The sequence below is a fragment of the Diorhabda sublineata genome, chromosome 4 (genome assembly GCF_026230105.1).
Source record: "Diorhabda sublineata isolate icDioSubl1.1 chromosome 4, icDioSubl1.1, whole genome shotgun sequence".
NCBI lineage: Eukaryota > Metazoa > Arthropoda > Insecta > Coleoptera > Chrysomelidae > Diorhabda > Diorhabda sublineata.
In genome coordinates, this window is record NC_079477.1 from 30,974,416 (window position 1) to 30,996,968 (window position 22,553).

The 22,553-nt window shown below is 29.9% G+C and overlaps 1 protein-coding gene across 1 annotated transcript; it reads right to left on the bottom strand.

Annotated features, from left to right (window-relative positions):
- Window positions 1–280: 280 nt before the first annotated feature.
- Window positions 281–21,729, bottom strand: LOC130442836 (phosphoglucomutase). Its single transcript, XM_056777200.1, has 12 exons — window positions 21,588–21,729; window positions 21,174–21,426; window positions 18,011–18,092; window positions 16,615–16,820; window positions 8,736–8,892; window positions 7,392–7,588; window positions 7,175–7,329; window positions 6,557–6,667; window positions 5,109–5,249; window positions 4,077–4,260; window positions 3,814–3,942; window positions 281–1,665 (listed from the first exon to the last, which is right to left on the bottom strand). The coding sequence occupies exons 2-12, from the start codon at window positions 21,414–21,416 to the stop codon at window positions 1,576–1,578; spliced, it is 1,695 nt and encodes a 564-aa protein (XP_056633178.1). The 5' UTR covers window positions 21,417–21,426; window positions 21,588–21,729; the 3' UTR covers window positions 281–1,575.
- Window positions 21,730–22,553: the final 824 nt, after the last annotated feature.

Here is a 22,553-nt window from a genome sequence, read left to right on the forward strand (position 1 = left end):
TTATAAACTCATTATCGTTAAGGTAAATAAGTTTCATTATTGTTGTAATCAACCCTCTATAATGTAAATATATATCTTGTTACCTTGTCTCTTCAATCTACTTTCAATTTCTTCTACTTATAAAGTTATTTTTATTATTATTTATGAATCAGGGTTTTTACATTATATACAATATACCATTTTATTACATTTTAAGTGTATATATTATATTATACAAGTATAGGTATAGACCAACTTTGAAAGTTTACAGATGTTATAAATCTTATTATTTTATTTATATATCAATTATTAATACAATGAAAGTAAATTTGGTTAGTGACCAATATTAAGTAATGTTTAATATTCGATCTAAAATTATCATAGTTGAACAGTATTCCTGTCAGTCCTATTTATATTTTACATAATAATATCATGGCTTTTTGCCCTCTTTAGCTCCATCTCGACCTTCTCTTTCTAATATTGGCACTTCGGAACTAGTTGTGAAAAGATAGGTAAGGTGGGTTCATAACCTTTAATAAGTCTATGGAAGCACATAAGGAGACCCCGAATTTTAAATAAATAATACCTAAGAGGCATAATTTCGGAAAATGGAACAACAAAATATAAGAAATTGAGTACAAGAGGAAAAAGTTACACAAATTCTGAACTCATAGCTTTGGCCGGAAAAAAATTAAACTAATCACAAAAATGACAATATACAGTCTTAGTGGAGCCCATTTTAACGTAAGGATGCGAATACTGGCAACTGGATAAACAAGAGAAAACAATAGATGTCGTGGAAATGGGCTACTTGAAAAGATCGTGTAGGATATCCAGAACAGAATAAAATGAAGATACGATAAACAACAGGTCGAGTATACACGACTTCAAAGAGAATACAGACTAAACAATTGCTCTGGTATAGACATGTAATTAGGATGGAGAAGAACAGGTAGCCGAAGGAAGCATTGATGTATCAACTGCAGAATAGAAGAAGGCGAAGAAGACCCTCAAGGACCTGGAAGAAGGGATTTAACAAACCTAAAAATCCAGAACTATCCAGGAAAACGAGTGGGTAGATGAAAAGTTTGACGTACGAAATACGGGATGCGGCAAAGGAAGCTGTAGACCCCCACTTTATGTATATTGTATAGTAATATTTTATTTTTTTTATAGACAAATTCTTTTTGAGTCAGGTGTATGTTTTTGTAGTCCATCGAACAATCATCGTTGGATGTAAATGAATTTCTCATAAAAAAATAATATTCAAACATAAATTTTTATTAATGTCTGTGTTACCACAATTAACAGAAACACATTATATTTAAACATTATTTTATTCTTTTGCCAGTTTCAGCAGTATCTGTTACTTTACGATATGGCAGTATTGCAAGCTACACCGGAATGATATAGTATTCCTATATAAATGTTCGAATAAAAGATAACAATAAAAACATTTCAAAATATAATTTCATCAAAATTGTAACAAAATATAATAGGTAGTTGAGAAAAATTACTTGTTCAGAATACAAAAAAAAACTAGTCACGAAATACCTCACTTGCACCTAATATGACTGATTTTTTAAACTGCACTTTTTATGTAATAACAGTAGGGGCGTCACGGCCGGTGAATTTCTTCAGTTGAGAAATTTCCAAACCAACTTCAATTAGAGGTTTCAACATTTCCTAAAAATAAAAAAAGACAATAAAGAATGGGTTGTATTCCAATCTTGATGAACTTGATTTAAAACATAAAATTCGATATTTCACATATAAAATTGGCGTTATCTAAATCTCCCGGCATGAATCTAGACTTTTAATAAGAATAAACGGAAAATAAACAAAATTTAGTTAATTGCAAATAAAGAAGTAATAAATTTGGAAACCATCTAAATACATAAATCAATACTTTCACTTGAAAACACATAGTTTGTTTATACTTGTAAATGTTTCTTTTATAATTTTTTGAAGACAGATGAACTTTTGAGGTTTTGAAAAAAATTAAAGAAATTTATTTTCTTTTGTTGATGCACGACAAATATATCAAATCGCAGCAGTCATCATTGTTGTCAAACTTTTGACTTTATTCACACTTTAGATACGTTTTATAACACTCATCATCCATTTAAAAACTATATGATATTACTTCCCTAAACAATTCTGCAAAATTGTACAACTTACTAATTTTTTTTCTAACTTTCGGACATTTGCACACTAGAATTCATACTGACATATACAAACGTTCATAATATTGATAAATGAAATAGTCATTTTATTATACAGTAAAAAAAGAAAGAAGAATCAAAGACAACAACTTATTAACCGCCATAATGTATGAGTCCAAGGGTATTTGGCAAATGCAAGTATCAACTGATTAAAGCTTCAAATTCATAATTTTTGTCAAATTGATACAACTGATTTGGATAAAACTAAGTTTAGCTGGGCTAAACCTACCCTTAACTAATATTGGGTTTAACCTATACCACATATTCAGTTTAAATATTACCAATGATCCTGAAATGCTGAAAATGAATTTTTCTCTATATTGAGACATTACTAATAGTGAGTGGAGTAGATGTTTCAATAGAAGGGAACAGAATGAAAAACCATTTCTTACTTTCCCTGATGTATCAAATGAAAATTTCTTGAAATAAAATGCATAATGAATATTCCTCATACTGTGAATGTTAGGTTTTCAAATGATTGGAATTACTACTTTATTTAAATGACCTTACAAATTATGTAAAAAAAAGTGTTCCATAAGTACAAATCTTTATCAAGTGTGATATGTGTTTATTGAGTAATTTCATATGAAATAATATATATTATCAATTTTTGGAACCAACACTCGCAATTACACTGTTTGACGCGCCTTTTGATAACCAAGTTATCATATTCATAAACTGAAATTAAACTAAAACCTAATGACTTGACTTACCTGTTTTATACTAAATTTTCCCACCAATGAACTTTCTCACGCGAAATTTAATTCCAGCCAGAAAACCTTCTGCACGGAAATCTTTACATTTATTCTTTGACTACTAAACTATTAATTGGCCCTTTGTCCCTATTTAAGCTACTCTTACATTTAGCAATTTCAATGCTTTCAAATGTATCTAACAGTTTATTATTGGATACATTGATAGATTTACCTCTCAATTCTGTTTATACAAAAGAATTGAAAGGAATATTTAACAGAGTGGGTTTTATATTGGTTTATAAATCCAACAATACATTAAAACAATTGTTGGGCAAGCCTAAGGAAAAAATACGAGATTTGAAAAAGAATGGTATACATGAAATTAGTTGTGGTGCTTGTGACGGGAAGTATATTGGACATACTTGGACCGCTGGATGAGAAAATTTAGTATAAAGCAGTTAAGTCATTAGGTTTTAGTTTAACTTCAGTCTCTGAAGAAAACTTAGTTATAGAAACGCGCGTCTGACAATGTAATTGTGAGTGTTATTGTAGTGGTGATGTAAACATTGTGTTCAGTATGAATCAAAAGTGAAATGGACAAAAATTTGTGAGAGAAAGTGAATGTACTGATGAAACAATAAAAAAAAACACAATACTTAAATGTACACTAAAATTAAGCGAAATCATGAATTCTTGCTAGATAATGTTATCACAAGTTGATGGATGAGAAAAAAGCTGGGACATTAGAACAAATAAAAATAAGAAATAAGGTTTTAAGATATTAGAGAGCAACACATATGCGAATGGATAGAAAAAAAATAAGTAAAGATAGCAGTGATACATGTATCCTGATAAAGACTGAATGCAGAATTGTAACAACTCTTATTCTCTTATTTATAAAAGTAGTTACTCACTTGTGCATCAGAGAGAACGTTTTTCTTTTCATAACTGTCAATATATACTCTTATTGTAGCACCGCTGCTTCCTGTACCTGACAATCTATAGATTAATCTTGAGCCGTCGTCAAATAAAATTCTTATACCCTGAAACATTTTTTTTAAGAAACTATAAAGTAAAAGCTAATTTTTAAAAATATGATATGGAATCAGATTTCAAGGACTTATTAGATTATTGGATGTTCAAATTGAAATAATTATGATTGAATATAATTCAATACCTGATTTTTAGTAACGCTGTTGTCAATGGGATCAACATAAGAGAAGTTATCGGCTTTGGTGACGGTGAAGTTTTTACCATTGTAGGCAAAAGATTTTCCTATTAGGCCATTGGTTTCTATCAAATTTTCTAAGTGTTTCATCATCGCATTTGCCGCGTCACTCTCACATTCTTCATAATCGTATCTGAAATAATAAAACTTTATGTTAGATAGTATTTCAAAGTTAACTGTTGAAGGGATGAATATACCTTGTAATCAAATGCTTACTAAAAATTTTAGGATCTTGCCGGGAATCGGGAAATGTTAGGAATTTTGAGGATTGATAATGGCGAGGTGTCTCATCTGAAAAATATATTAAAGTTTTTATTGAAAACTTGTTACTGAAAACCAGTTTCTTTAGAATTCTTGTGGTAGGTATTTCAACAACAATGGCATTCTTTACATACTTAAATATTTCTTTTGTAATTATTTATAAATTAAAGTTGTGGTAATAGAGGATATATATATATATATATATATATATATATATATATATATATATATATATATAAAATATCCAATACATGAAAATATAAAGCAAGTTTAGAATCATACGCATAAAACTATCTCTTATTTATATTAGTGATGAACGAAGTAATGAAAAATATAAAGAAAATGAATTAGAAGAATGAGAGAATATGAGATGATTGACTTGCAAATAAGGGAAGCAAAATATGAAATGAAAGTAGACAAAAAAAATTAAAAAAAATAAAGAGGAGAAAATTAGTATATAAGGACGAGAGCCGAAATAACTTGTAGATTGTAAAGGGGGTTTTTTTAGCTTTACAGCCATTCTGCACCTATACTTAAAAGATATTTTGTACAAGACTCTAGATCTCATTGTTCTGCTTCCAAGATACGCATGTATAAAAAAATTGTTTCAAATCTTAATTTAATTGTTACAAAAATAAATATCTTTCTTTAATTGCTTGTAGTATTAAACATTTATGTAGTGTACCTGCATTGTAATTATTAAAAATGCTATATACAAACCTGGTGAAGTAGTTTCTTCCGTATATACTCCAATGTTCTTTCAAAATCTCTTCTACACTCATATTTTTGTGTTCAATAATCGACAACCATGCGAGTACTGCCCATATACCATCTTTCTCTCGGATATGATCCGATCCCGTACTAAAAAATCAATCTTTTCTCAGAAACTCGTTGTAATTAGAAAATCTTGAAGATAAAATGAGATAACCTCAAATTTTTGAAGTTATATAAATTCATTTTGAGAATTTTTATTTGATACACCTATTACCAATTATTTATATTGGCATATTCTGTTATTTTGCTTTGTTAGGTTTATTTTAGCAAATATAAAAGCTAGAATTGTTTTGTAGCGTTTAATTTTTACTATTGAAAAATAGAGCAAAGGTAAAATAACATACCCAAAATTTTTAAAGATGTGTAAATTCATTTTGAAATTTTTCATTTAATACACATATTTCCAATTTATATTGGCATATTCTGTTATTTTGCTTTGTTAGTTTTATTTTAGTAAATATAAAGACTAGAATTGTTTTGTAGCGTTTAATTTTTACTATTGAAGAATTTTGGAAGCTTATTCGATGTATAACAATTGATATTTCAAACTTAATCCTTAAATTAGAGGCTTGCTTTTCATAATTATATTATGGCATGGTTGTGAGGAGTCCTTCATTAGCAGTGGCACTGTCTCTTTTAGCTTCTCTTCTTTATTCAAATTCTAAAGATGTTCATTAATTATCCTGTTTCGGCCCCAGATAACAGAGAAGATTTTACATTGGTCTGAAAGAGTCTAGTTGTTGTTGAAATGTTTTTTTAAGATTATATTTTATACAGTGACTTAAAAACGTTTTGCGCCGGGCATAATCTTCTTTCATTGTCATTTACAGTACCTCATTTTCTACTTACCATACTGACTAAATAACAAAATAACTCCTTCCAAATAGATGGCGCTTTCTGTTTCGTAATCTTTTACTGTTTATGTTTAGTTCGACTGTTATTATGAAGCCTGTTAGTTTTCTCTTGTATTTGTTGTTAATAGACATAACAGGTTTCAGTTTAATCCTGATTTTTCATCCATTGTTTTAGTTATTATGTAATCCATTACAATATTAAACATGATTGGTAGTGGCAAAAATCCATGTGTCACCCTCTATTCGATTTTTATTTGATGGGATAATTGTCCTTCGTGTTATATCCTGGTTATCATAAAAAATTGTTATTATTCTGATAGTCCCTACGGATTTAATCTTCTCTACTTTACTTCTCTATTTATCTAGTTAAATGCTTTTATGAAGTATATAAATATCTTCATTTTGCTCTTTTATTGACTCAGTTTTCAAAAACCTCAATATAAAGTAAATTAAAAACATTTTGAACAAAAACTACAAAAACAAGATAGTTGACTTTATTTTTTTTTTCATAAAAATAAAGCCTCCAATTTTCAAACTTACCCGAAACTTTCTTCCCCACAAAGAGACAACCTACCAGCATCCATTAGGTTACCAAAGTATTTCCAACCTGTTGGAACTTCAAACATTTCTTTGCCCAATTTCTCAGCAACCCTAAAATAAATATTATAATGATTTCGGTACATGGATTTTGATTTGGTTCTTGAAGAAATTAATCTTAACTTTTAATTGAGAGCTCAAAAAATAACACAACAGCTTAATAAATCTCTTTTCGACAGCTTAAAAAATTGCATACAAAAAACTTTGAAATCAGTCTGTACTAATTTTTACCAAAAGTGTGGTAGAACATTATTCACATATCTTAACCTCTGCTTTATACAGTGTGTTCAGAAACTAACAAACAGCTCAATAAATCTGTTTTCGACAGCTTTGAAAAAAAATTAGGTATTAGGTAGTTCTTTCCTTTTAAATAGAAACATCTGAATACTTTTTACTGAAACTCTATCCACTCAACAGTGAAAATTGGATGTTGATGTTAGGAAATAGTTTGAATGTCATGGAGACGTTGCATAATATTGCTGTATTAATTCTAAAAATATTTACTTGTCATGTTCTTACTTTACTCGATTTACCATAAATATTTTATACTTGTGTCCTTACCTATCAACTGCAGCAGCTGTTGGCATAGATCTCGCGAAACCTCGAACCCCATGTTTTTTGAAATATGGAATGCACTCCAGATTATTGGCTAATACAGCTAAACTGTCGCTCGGAGTAACGAAGAAAGCGTTTTTACCGATAATCATATTACGATCCTAAAATAAAACGGACATGAAAAATAGCATGTTCCAACAACTACATAAGATTATGTACTTACTCCGTCTCCGTCAAATGCTGCTCCCAAATCGTAACTAGGATTAGCTTTAACTTTATCTACGAGATCTTTGGCATATGTGAGATTGGGATCTGGATGTATTTCACCGAAATTATCTAATGGAACAATTCTGCAAACGTTATTGTCTGGACTAGCTCCTAGCTCGTCGACAAAAATACGTCTAACATATACTCCAGTAACTGAAAAATTAAATTAAATGTACAATTGGCACAGGCTTGGTACGCTATCTATAATTTGATAGAGAATTATGTATAGACATTTCTAGAGCTGATAGTACATATAATATTAGGGTATTTCTTTATATGTACTCATTTTTTTTGACTTAGATAATAAAAGAAAACCTTATTTTCTGACATATCTGCCCGAAAAGAGTTCTTACTGTGAGAGTCATGGACTGGTTTTTAATGGATTTGTGCATGTACCGTCACCTGAAAGATCTATTTTGTCCCCCTTTGATAGATCTAAGATCAAACATCTATGCAACAGTTCTTCGTACTGTCTCATAGCGTTGATGAATACTATTACTGGAGGCTTCAAGGAGGTTAGTACTTTATTTTCTTCTTGGTCAACTCAAATATTCTCAGTACATGCACAAATTATGTGTTCAGATGTTGTTTTACCTTCTTCTGCCTACAGTCACTGATGTTTTTCATTTTTACTCTCTCAAAGTGTGTATCCATTTGACAGTTTCATGTCAGTCTCCCAAAAATACGTGGGTTGTTGCTGGTCAGGTCGGATATATTTATTTCCCAGGAACAGTAGCGAATGTCTAAGACCTAACCTAACCCAATTGAAAATGGATACTTTGAAATCCTTGTTGATTTTCAAAAATAGTTTAAATACAATCTGTATGGAATATATATACAAAAATATACAGGAAAACAAAAATTTGTTAAAAGCAATTCATTATCCCGAAAAATATAAAAAAACAAACTAAATTGAATAATTTCTTATGTTTTATTATGTGATTATATTAGGTATGGGTCATGTTATGTGTATTATGTTTTATTTTTATATTGTAAAATCTTATTTTAGTTTTTACATTTCTTGTCTTTAAATAAACACAATATTTTTTGATATCTAAATTTTTTTTTACTTAGGTATACAGGTTGGGCGTGGCTCGTCAAAATTCATGTTGTCCTAGTTTCAGTTTACTAGGTCATCTTAGTTTACACAGATTAGATAAATCAGAGTTTTTTGAAAGAAAATACAACAGTTCATGCGAGTATTAGTATATATTGAATGGAAATGTTATTTATTAAAAAAATTATTTAGCTTTTAGGATTAAACTTGAACATATACGATTAATTTCAATAAAACACTCACCTCCATTCATTGAATCAATAAGTACATTAAACGGTGGACGTTGTTCAGTTCCACGGATGAGAGTTCTTAATTTTTTGAAATCGAATATCTCTTTCATGAGAGACACGTAATTCTCTGAAGAGTCGATTACTTCAACGACAAAATCACGTCCATCCACCTAGAAATAAAATTTTAAATTAAGCCTTTTAATATGCCTAATTTCAGTGGAAATTAGGTGAAATCATCCTCATACCAAAGGCTGGAAAACCACCTGAAGAAGTTACTTTCTACAGACCACTCAGTTCACTTAAGATATTAAAAACAAGAACAAATAATCAAACCTTAATAAGAACCAAGTAAACCGAAAGTATCAATTTGGATTCTGAAAGGAACGTTCTACCATCGGGCGCAAGTACGGAGAATAACAAATAAAATCATGCATGATCTGGGAGATAAAAATTACTGCTCCGGGATATTCCTCGAAGTAAATCAATCCTTTGATAAAGTGTGTCACTTAGGTTTACTTTACAAAATCAGAAAATTCCTTCCCTTAAATTATTTTCCTATTCTCAAATCCTAACTTAAAGATTGGTATTCATAGTCTAATCAACGTAGGTGTTCCCCAAGGTAGCGTTTTGGGTCCACTACTATATCTTCTATATACAGCCGATTTACTCACGTCAGATAACACACTTAGTGGAACACATGCTGATGACACTACCTTACTACCTTCACAACGAGATTCTCAAACTGCATCACAAATCCTCAAGCAAATATGGATAAGTTACAGCAATGGTAAGAATATGGCGAATTCAAGTTAACGAGACTAAATCCATCCACGTGACCTTCACAAAAAGACAACAAAACTGTTCCTTCGTTATAATAAAAGAGCATGAAAGGAAGGAAGCCAAATACCTTAAATTCTCTTGGAGGACACACCTTTTCAGGAGAAAAAAAAACCGCTCGGGATTTAATTTAGACAACTATATAGGATATTTGGCGGCAAATCACAACTATCCATCGGGAATAAGTTATTGGTATATACTTAAAATTATTTGTGGACATATGGAATCCAGCTGTGGGGTTCAGCGACTAACTCAAATATAAATATTCGAGAGGAAGATAACAAATGCTCCATCATGATATGTGGACAAAAACGGAATTGCGAAGAATCTTCTAGCCCTCTCGGAATAAGTATAGAGAATAAATTGAAGTGATCAGTGAAAAGTACAACGGAAGACTTCAGCATCACCAATCAATTGGCTAAAAACCTAGTGTTAGAACGTAAACTCTAGCAGATGTTAATATATTTTATATGAATTAATAGTTTCAATTAAGAATGTCTAATGCCAGAACCTATTAGCTGACGTTGACACCATGTTAACTAACTTTACTAATTTACATACATTTGTGATAAAAGTAGATATTTGCATAAACTAGACAATCAAGGGGAAAACCACAGGTTTTACTTCTCAAGTCATTTTTTTCTATTCATGTAAGATTTACGAGAAGATCTATTTCTATTTGTTATCTCATGATAGTTATACTTTTTTTTTCATTATAAATAATTCCATACAGTTATTGAAAAATAACTAAATTTCATAATATTGAGGTGACTTAGTAATTTAGAAAATATACTTGAATATAAGTTCTAATTTTGAAACTTTGAACGCCTATGAAATTTTTTTCTATGTCACAACATTATTTTCACGTCATCCACTCACTCCTGAATTTTTTGCATCGAGTCCCGGAACATCCTGAATTATTTAAATAATTCTTAATGACCAGTTTGTACCAAGATATAGTTAAAAAGTTAATGTTTTAGTGCATGTTAAACAAAGTGTTGTTTATAAAACACTTTTTTTTAATTACTTTTATCATATAAAATTAGAAATAGTATCAGAATATAAGATTTTTATGTTTTCTAAGAAAAACTGTCTGTTTAATTAAGCTATTGAAGCATCATTTGGTTGAAGGCCATATAAAAAATGAAATTGATCAATTCATAAAATTTAAGTCAATAAGATAATTGTGTGTTAGTAAGAAGTTCTTTAAAAAATTACGTGTAAATAGATATAGTCCGGGAGCGGTCAATTCTGCCGTGTGTAATGATAGGCCAAGGATAAATCAGTGGTATTCTTATGTATTTTGAATCCAAATATGCCCGGCGTTTTTGCAAAAAACTGGTACGTTTTGTTTAACTCGCAATTCAGTGCGGACAATTTTTTTATGCAAATATGGCCCATTTTGACAAGATTGAAAGTCAAAAAATTCTTTTTCTTTTTTCAGATGAGGCTCATTTACATTTAAATGGGTTCTTAGACCGACAAAATTGTCGTTATTAGACCGAAAAAATGTTCAGTTCGACAAAAGTTATTAACATCGACTTTCAAAAATTTATAAAGTTTTGAATATGAATTATACGAAAAAATGACAAGACACCTTATCTTCTTAAAATGGGACATATTTGCATAAAAACCGAAACCATTTGTTGATAATTTGTTTAAACAATTGTGATTTAAACAAAACGGACCAGTTTTTCGCAAAAGCGCCGGGCTTATTTGAATTTGGCGGCTCAAAATACATAAGAATCCTTGGACCCATGATTGGACACGGCAGCATTGACTGTCCCCGGACTAATAAACAGAATGGTAAAAATAAAATTTGTTAACAGTAAAGGTGTCACAGTAATTAATGTAATAAAAAAAGCATTCGCAAATTATGATTAATCTATTATGAGTAAACTGTTCTAGAACTGCATATTTTGACTAAAGTCTGTTTAAAATGCATAGCCGAACAATAGCTCATGGCGGGCTTTAATCACTATTGCAGTCATTTTTCGGAGTCATTGAAAAAACCTATTTTTGTATATATTGTTTTATAAATGCTGTAAACATTTCTATTTAAACAAAAGCAGGTGTGAATTGAATAGGAAGGTCAACAATTTATAATTGTGTAATTTCTGCTGTTATCGACATTGTTATCATAAAACAATCAACTAGGCATTTCAATGCAGTTGATCTTATTGCAATTTACAAATAATATTCCAATAACTTTGGTTTCATCATAGCATTTTAATAAAAAATCCTTATTATGTTTGACTTGATACATTAACGCGATGCACAACTGAAATTTTAATACATATATATCAATAACGATAAATTCTCAGAATACACTCATTAGTTGCCAATTCCAAACAAAATTTGGTATACATTTAAAGTTAAAAAACTTGCTATGAATCATCTCGCCACTCCTTATGGGAACCATTTAAGATCTGTTAACTATACGAGAATATATTGAAAAATTCTTAGCCTACTATAGAACCAAACAAAATTTCAATGTCACAATATTTTATTACTCAACATATTCTACTCTTAATTGTATTCATTTATTACAGCGAACCTGCAACGTCTCTAGACCTTTCAAAAAAAATGTTGTTCTGCAAACCAGATCTCCACATCTTTTATTACCTCTTCGTTGGAAGAAAATTTACGAGCTTTTGAATCTTTGAGTTGAGGAATGAGATCATATTCGGATGAAGACAAACCTGGCGAATAAGGGGGGGTTTCTAGTACTTCAATCCCTAAATCACGAATTTTTTGCATGGAAATATGAGATTTGTGTGCAGGGGCGTTGTCCTGCAAAAACAAAACATATTTGGATAGCTTTCCGCGTCTTTTCTCTTTAATTTTTTCCCGTAGAGTGGTCAGTAATGCCAAATAGTAATGATTACTCCATGGCAATTCCAAAAAACTGAAGCAAGAACTTTTCCAGCAGATTTTTGGACACGAAACTTCTTAGGTCCTGGAGAACCAGAATGTCACCATTCCATCGATTGTTGCTTTGTTTTTGGATCGTAGAAATGTACCCAAGTCTCATCCATAGTAAAAATTCGGTTTAAGAAGTCTACATCGTTTTCAAATCGAGCACGCGATGCTTCTACCCTTGTACGCTTTTGGTCAACATTCAACCAAAAAAAAAAACGAATACATTCGAATCCTACTTTTTATTTAGATTATATTTTACAATTTATATGTTACTTTAAGGACGCACTGTATGTCAATTAATTTTCATTTTAAATAATATGAAGGACATTTGTGGTAACAAATTTATTAAGATTCGTCATGTTGGCAAAAACTTAATTTATCAATAAAAACTAATTATAGGAAAACCAGTGAAAAATCACGTACTTGGAAATTTTGCGATTCCTAAATCGACAATAAATAATAGAATTAATAGACAGTATTGGTAAAACTCTACGTCTTCTAGGATGAAACAAGTCTTCATTACATCGATAAAATCTACATCTTTTGAAATATGCAATAAATTATCTGCGTAAACTTCACTATCACTATTTATTTTAAAATAATAACTTGTTATACGTTATAGCAAAATTAGTAAAATCTTGAAAAAACTGTCCTAAGCAAACTTGATTCCCAATCGAAATCGAACAAAATAATAAACCAATTTCCTTGATGTCACTAACAATAACATAAGAACAGAATGGTATACGACTTGGTCCTCAAGATATTTAAACTTCAATTCGTGTCATCCTATGTCACAAAACAGATCAGTGATAATAAGTTTGGCTGATAGATCTATCCATCTATCAGATCCTGAATTTAGATGCTTAGCTATTCAAAACGCAAAAACTGCATTGAAAGAAAATAATTATCCGGGAAAAATTATACACAATATATTAATGAACAGATACTTCAATCAATTGAAAAACAAAACAGAAACGAAACATCAAAACCTAAAATATTTCACCTTAGCATATGTACAAGGACTTTCCCAGTAATTATCTAATTATTTCAATAAATATATTAATATAGGTTATATAGGACATTATACACTATCAAAATATTTCTCTAAACTAAAATCTTAAACACCAAAAAACCAAAAGAAAAAAAGGAAAGGATACAAAAAGGCTATCAAGCCTATGGAAAACCTATTAAAAAAACAGAAACAAACCGGTAATGTGATAGAAACAACAGTAATCAACGAAAGGGAAGAACTAGAACTTAAAAGAATCGAGAGAAACATAATGAACTATAAGGAAAGCAAAGGAAAACGAAGAAATAGAGCTGGAGATGGAATATATGGTGAGATACATAAAAGCAAAAAGACTCAACTGGGCTGGGAATATAATGAGAAGAAAACCAACTTAAATGATCAAAAAATAACGCAATGGATCTCATTGTGGCCAAGGAGAAAAGGCAAGCCGAGAAAGACTTGGAAAAACGAAATAGAGGAGGACATAAGAGCACTTAATATAGAGAGCTGAGGGCACAATGCCGGAACCGAAAGGAATGGAAAATAATAACAGAAGCAGCTAAGACGAACGATAAACTATAAAGAAAACATAAATAGAAAACGAGGAGTAATTCACCCCAAAAAAGGATTTTAAAGCTCTATAAGCGATAGCGATAATCCAAAGGATTGAAAGCCTTGATGATGATAAAATGGTTACTTTTAAAGCAAATAACCACTTAAATAACAGTTTCAGTCACTTTGTACAATAGATATATTAAAAGCCCACAATTACTATTCGCCGCAAATTGAAGATTTCACCTAAGGTTCCAAGGGAGAGTGAGGGGAATGGTCTCTGATAAATTTGTAATTGAAATTTGGGGTTTCAACATTTTTTTATAATCAAACTAAACGAAATAAAGAATTTAATCTATTTGGATTTTGCATTTGCTAATTCTGTTTTGACTGTGGTAGGTGGAAAACTTGACATATTTTTAGCATGATAAATTATTATATCTGAAATTTACTTATCAATTACATACAACTTTTGCACTCATTTGTAATATTCAAAGAATCTCCCGTTTATTGCAAAATATTTCCTATAAATATGACAATTATTGACTAGGAAATGATCGTTACAGAACATATTTTGTTAATAATTTCCAATTAACAAAATAATTAGTGTATTAACAAATTTTGTTTAGTCAGTTTATTATTATCAATGCGTATGGATTTAGTAAAAATAATGACACAACAGTTAAATAAATCATTATTTCATTATAATGTCATAATGATTAATATTTATTTTGATGCCAAAAATATAAAGTATGTCAATTTTCGACGCAGCGTATAGCCTAAAATATATATAATCTTCTAAGTAGGGGTATAACCTCATTATAAAAATATTGTGGATTTTAGTGATACTTCTCATAACTGACACATTGTTATTTTTTTTGTACTGAAGATTTTCAACAGAAGGAAAATAATGAAGACCTGGAGATGCCTGTGGATATTGGTCTTGAGCTTCTGTAGGTTGTAGTGTTCGGGAAAAACGTGCCTGGGTAGCCGATTCCACAGGCTTGCACGTCTCCAAAGAAAGGAGTCCTGCTAAATTAAAGCTCTGGGCGTCTGCAGTATGGGCGTGTTCATTAGAAGCTGTTGCAAAGTATATAGTTTTTAGGCATTAAATAGGGCTTCAATTTCTTGTGCTCTGCCTTAGCTAATTCCGCCACGGGACTATGCTAGGACATGTTGCTACACACCTCACCACCCAACAAACGAATTTACGTTGATAATATTTTATGTCCAAATAGGATCAATCAGACCAAATTTACAAGATCGGTATTGATGGTAGTGAGCTGTTGCTGTCTACGGATTTGGGTGTTAGCCGAAATTATTGGGGTTTGGGATTTGAACGACGACATCAGTGTGCTATCATAGGTGAAGCTTGCAGTTTTGTCGAGTAGATCATTGATGTATAGAAGAAATAGAGTAAGTGACAAGATGAATCCTTGGGAAACACCAGTGTTGACCTCAAACCTTTCTGAGGTGTCCATTGATAGCAATCTGGATGGAAAGATCTTTGAGAAAGCTACTAAACCGGTCGATAAGTGAGGACGACAAACTGTACGATTTCAATTCATTTAAAAGGCTGTCATACCAAATCCTGTCAAAAGCCTTCGATATGTCCAGTGCAATTTCCCATATTTCTCTATAAAGCCTTATTTAACCATTTAACTTCTAGGGAACTTCTAAATTCATTTGAGTCTGGTCGCAATATTCTTCAAAACACATCTAGAGAATTAGTTTCTTAATTTTTATCCTTTTCTAGTCTAGCAGTGAGATTTTGAAGAGTTCTCAGATTGAAATATCTTTTATATTGAGTTATTTCTCGTTTATTGTCTTTTATTATTATTGATTTATTGTTAAACACTATGACCAAGTTCGACTTTTCCGAGAGGAAATCCATGTTGTGCCAATCTTATAATTAAGTTTACCACAAATTTTCCTCTTTAGTAGTTATGTAAAGTAGTGGATCAATACTATCCTTCTGTTTCATAAAAAAAGGATAATTAAGGGACATGATATTTGGGCAGCTTCTCAAATCATCCTTGATTGAATTTTTTATTACTCGAAGGAAGTGTTTCAGAATTTGGTGTTCAATTAGAGGCATATTACTTTGTTACAAGAAATATGTAACTCATTATTTAGGAATTATGGAAGGTGTATGAGGCTCTCATACTTGACAAGCTTGCCCTTGTTCTTTATGAGAAATCTGCTTTAGTCACGATTATTTTTAATATTACTCTCTCTTCTAACACAATTTTACGGTTTTTTGTAGCGCATCTGGCAGTACAACCTTTTGAAAAATAAATTATATCTATATATTTTTTTATATTATTTGTGAAGTTAGTAAATAATATATTTTTAAAGTGAGTACTATTATTATAATTAGTTTTTGGTTACTGAAGCCCAAATTTGCTTCAATTAATGAAAATCAAGAAATTTTATCCCATAGTGAAGGTATTATTTGCTATTATCAATTTTATTTCCAATACTATTGAGCAATTTTAGACCTCAAATGAAGGAATTCTATCTGTATTATACAAAGTGAGTCAAAAGGCGTTATGAACTAATAAATACTTACATTGAAGGTAGTTGTGCCTAAAATATCAATAAGTCTATCGGTTTCCAATTTAGGCGTGAATTTATACGATTTTATTTTGGTAGTATGTTCATAGATTGCATCAGTAACATGATCAGGAGCTGGACCTCCATTTTCAATGTTGTATTTGATACCGAAATCATTGCGGATACCACCAGGATTGTGAGAAGCCGTCAGCACAATTCCTCCTGGAAATTCAACAGCACTATTATGTACAAGCTTAGAATTCCAGCAACATCTCATGTCTTGTAGATTAAATCAAAAACTCTTCATTATTAAATTGAGGGTACTGCTAATTTCTGATCATTAATTGTAAAATTATTTTGTTTTCTTAAGTTCTAAAGTAATGGAAGATATTATCTGGTCAAATTAGACCAAAAAATAAAAGTGAAGCTACATTAATTCCCGCCAAGCTAAAAATCAGTGAAATTGTTTAAAATATAATTAAAAATTAAATTTCAAAGTTTCACGATTTTCAGCAGAACGGCAAGTACTATCATAAAAATACTTCAGACAAAAATTGTACATCTACAAAAACGTATCATTACTTTTTTTAATATGCACACGTTTCCACGCCACCTATGAGGTAGTGTACTTAGTGCGTTTTTTAACGATGTATATTAAAACCAACCTTTTGACAAAAATTTGATACTGATGTTTGTTTTAACTAATACTGAGTGTGTGTGGAGCCGTGCAAATACTTACTCGGTATTTAATTAAAATTTATGAAGCTCCACTATAAAAAACACCAAAAGCAGTGCAGTCAACTGAAGTGGAGAGGAATAAATTAGACAACTGAGGGAAAGTGTGAAAGGGTCACACATATAGAAACCTTGGATGTAATCATGTGAGTGATAAGGATATCTAAGAAGTAACATTAAAAAGTTTAATGCATTAAGTTGAAGCCTCATAATGTTCAAGGTTTTTCCTTAAAATGATCAGTAAACATTTTTCCAACCAAAAGTTGAAAAGGGACAATTTTACCAAAAATGTTGAAGAGTCGATCTTTTTAGTGGATCTAGATGTTAGTGAAAAATGTATAAAATGACAAAACACCAATTCAGTATGAGCTATATTATTTAAAGTGAATAGAGGATAAAACTAAAGATGTTGAATGGCACATTTCCCGTTTTTGTGAATCAAAATGAAAATATATTTTGATGTAACAATTCTTTCATGGACTTGGATTGAACCCACTAGTACAAGCAGAGTGAAAAATATAACTCATTTCAGTATAAATCCAGTTAAATTATTGATTAGGTTAGGTTGAAAAAGAATATATAAATAATAGATACATTCCAATTGTTGTTTATTATTTAGAAAAAATACAAAGAACTATCACAACAAGTAAATATATGGGAAGTATTTGGAAACTTACCTAATACTTTGTGATGTCTAATAAGACTTGATACTGCAGGTGTAGAAAGAATTCCAAGTTGGCCAATAAGCAGTTTAGATACCTGTAACAAATACAAGATGACTGAAAAACATTCACATCACATAAATGAAAACGTTTGTCTTTACCTTTGGATAAAAATTAACATAAATCACTAAAAAGTTGAAAATAGTATAACAAAGGATTTATAAACTCAATTGTCAATTTCATATTATTTCTTGAGAGAAATACAAAAATCACAACTTTTCGTATACAGGTTGTTTCAAAAAAAGGTGATTCCGTCTCTAACATAGATAGAAAACTGAAAAATATTTGGAGTTTCCTCAGTAAAAAATGTTTGTAATGTCATCCGTATTTAAGATAAAAGGCGTCGAAGAAAAAAACGCACATTTTTTACGATTTTGCCGCAACTACTGGCAACATTGTATTGAAATTTTATACGAATATGTTTTGGTAGCTTATACATCCAATGAATTTGTTTTTATATATGACTCTCATAGAGAACGCTGGTTACTGGTTTATTTGAAAATTATAAAGTAACAACCGATACTGGTATAAAGTATTAATTAAGTTTTGTCGCGTAAATGAGACCCCATCCAGAATTTATACAACTTAAAGCCTCCACAAATCTCAATTAATTATTTCCCAGACGATGAATACATAAGTATTCAAAAGCTCAGAAAATATATTAGTCTACTTTGGTGTTTCATTGCCACGTTCCCAATAAGAAAAAGCTCATAATATAGCTGGCAAAGACTTCGTTATAATTCATATATCAGAATCTTGACTGATCCAATGGCTATGGGATCTGGTATTCGATAAAGGGATTATCTGGGTCTTGTTCTTTTCAAAATCATTGTGGAAGAAATAATCAATGTTAACCTGGGACAGTAATTTAATTACTTTACTAAATCATTTAATATGACATAATCAGAGGTTATAGAACAGATAACAATAATAACATGTCATTGAAATGTCACAAAATGGAAAAATGAAAATATTAAAATATAAGCCAAGTCAAAGAATTGTAAGACCAACTATAACACATGCTGTATAAACTCGACCTGATAGTTAAACCAAAACAGTTACTAGAGACAACAGAAATGAGTATACTCAATAGAATAACTGAAAAAATCTTTCTGGACGAAGAGAGAAGTGATAACCTGAGGAAAACATGCAAGATTGAACATCTTAACGACAAGGTGCTGTTTAGAAAAAAGGTTTATTATCCAAACTAATGAGTTTCTTATTAATTAAAACAGCATCAAAGATTTAAATGAAATCAAAACTATTTAGATAAGGTTTTATCAGTTTTTATTTTCACATAAGTAGAATTAATTATATATTTTTGAAACTGTTTCCAAGTATATAATAAGGGAAATTGTGTTATATTGTATTTCCAGATTTTCATCTCTAGTATTCAGTTAATTTTATTCTACTTGTATGAATATCTTAATCCATTTGTATAATTACTGCTCTAGAAATATAGACTTTATTAAATCCATTAATATTTACAATATTTAAAAGGTAAAACATGCTATTAGAAGATAAGGTTCATATAAACTTGCAATTTCTAATAAATATACGAAAAAGGTTATCAAAAAGCAACCAGTGCAAATTATGATAAACTGATTCATTAACATTGCCCAAAGAAATTATTATATAACTGAAATAGTACATTTGGAAATATTCAAGAACGGATAATAAATAATGAAAAATATATTTCAGATTGTTTTAGTATCCTATTTAGTTCCATCTAAATTGGTTTTGAGGTTAAAGAGTACATCTTTTTAGAAAAATTTTGACTTTTCCAACTACCATTACCTCTAGTGTTCAAATTTGCTCTGATAAGCTATTTTATAAAAAAGTTAGTCATTCATTTAATTATTTTGAGTTGTGATAAACTGACTTGATTTGAGAACTCTACATTATGTACATCTTAGAAAACCATTGTATTGAAAAAAAATTAATTCTAGACATACCATTTTGCATTCTTATCTGACCACCCAGTATTAATAAATATAAATAAAAAAACAGTTTTTTGTTGTCATTATTATTATTTGAATTAAGTTTTGATGTGTCCATTACTATCTAATTAATGATCTTTTTATGCATATTTTTTATTACAAGTTTTATGTATGTATTCATTGGATATTGTTCAAACACTGGTTTTATATAGCTGAGAGGACCACTTTATGGATAAAAATTCCATTTTAAATAGAATATTTTGGCATATATCTCTCAATCATTAAGTGGAATTTTTATTACTTGAAATAAGTTACGTCAGTACAATATATTCATTTATATATTAGCTTATATTAGCAAATAGCAGAGCATTCCATCAGTATAATATATATTGAACTAAGTTGATTGTTTAAGAACTACTTAAATGGATTTGCAATAAAAAAGAAGTATTGCAGAAACTCATGAAAATGACATAAATTTACCTATGTATATAGAGTTGTCAAAATATTAATAGAAAAATATGAATAAACTTATGAAAGATTACTGAGAGTAAATTACAAAAATGGCAGAGACCATTGAAATTTTAAAGAATAATAATATCAGTAGGAAATAATAATATTGATAAATGAAAAGTTAGGAAGCAAAGAATAATTAGAGAATAATATTTATAATTATAATTTTAAATAGGAAAAAAGGGTAAAAGTTGAAAATTCTAAAATTCATAGATTGATAAAGATTCAAATGAAATCATAACCAAGTACTTAGATCAATAGAATGATTGAAGAACAGTAGAAAATCAATTTTTTGTTGTTGTGGTGTTTGGTAAAAACTCACTTTTTATTTTTGTTTTTATACTAATATATTTGATATAATTTTTTGTATTCTTGAAAATTAATTGAAATTTGTTTTATTTTGAAAGTCAACAGATAAATTAAATGTTACCATCTACTTCATAATATTTCTTCAATATTTTATATAGATTGCATCATACATACATAATATTTAACTCGGTATTTGAATCTCTAAATAATTCAAATAAAATTGAAATAAATCTAAATAGCAAATATATTAATAGTTGCTAGTTAAAAAAAGTAAATATATGTACATGTACACATTCTAAGAGTTCTTTTATTTAGAAAATACAAATGCTAAGGAAAATTAAGCAAAAGAAAATACGAACCCCATTTGCAGATGCAATCCTTATAATAATGTTTATAGCTTGTTTGGAAAAATATCTGCCATCTCCTCCAACAATTAATGTAGATCCTTTAGCTTTATCCCCAAGAGCGTTTATTATACACTGTATAAAATTTTCTGTATAATGTTTTTCCATAAATACTTTGACTTTCTTTCTTAACCCGCTTGTACCGGGCTTTTGGCCTTCGAAGGGGGTTGTTTCTACATCTAGTGTACTAAGTGCCATGTTTAATAACCTAGAAATTGTAAATGTAATTAGTTGTGTGGAAATGATAATTAAATTATTTGATATATTTACAAATGCCACGAAGGTATTTAATTATTTTCAATTATCGTTTTTTTGAATTTAAGGTTAGGAATTTTTGGAAATATATTGATATACTATAAAAGAACTTACCTCTAGAAGGTAAATAGATCGTATGTCGACTATTCAGTGCAGTAATGTTTTTACTTTTTTAAGTGAATATTTAACTAGTGACAGGTTCACTTTTCCTTATATTTTGAACACTCCAATGTCATTAGGAGGTCGCCCAGTGCGCAACTGATTCCTGTCATTATTACCTATAAATAATTGTCTTAAAATACTGGAAACATAGGCAACCAAGTATTCAATGGTTTGGAATTTGTTAAGAAAATAGAGTTGCATATATAACAAATCTTAATATCATTTATCAGCTACAATAAATTCATAAAATTATAAACATAATTTCAAGAATTATTACTCATTATTTGTTCAATATCATTTAACAATCAAACAATATGTACATTTGAGATAATTTCAAGTATTTTTCTTAATTTCAATATTTTTTAATCGTTATGAAAGAACAGGACCGGCTAACAAACTGACAGTCAGAAATGTATGAGTAAACAATAACATTTTTAAGCAGGCGGAGTTGCTTAAAAACTCACTGTCATTACTGACATGGACGACATTAAGTTGTTGTTCAGAAGATAAACGAAGGGCTGTTATTTGTCAAGAAGTCATATTTTGCCGCATAATGGTTACCTCTTCAAAGTAGTATTTGTCTAGGAAATTGTTGGGTTAATTTAAGGACTCTTCCACAAAAAATAGGACAGTCTATTTCCGTCAATCCCACAAATACACAATTTTGTAACGTCACAAATTACAGCAAGCGTTTAGCCATCCTATAAAAGCCTCATCTCGGTGACATTGATAAGAACAATGTTAATTTTTTATTACATTATTTATTATTATATTGTTGGTTTACATTTTAATATAAAGTAAGGTAATGTCTTGTAATTTGTGAAGTCAGGAGACATTCTGATAGGTTTGGTTGGTATACCATCCTATTATTCGTGGAAGTGTGCTTGGCTTCAATTCTGGTTTGGTTATGTTAGGTTG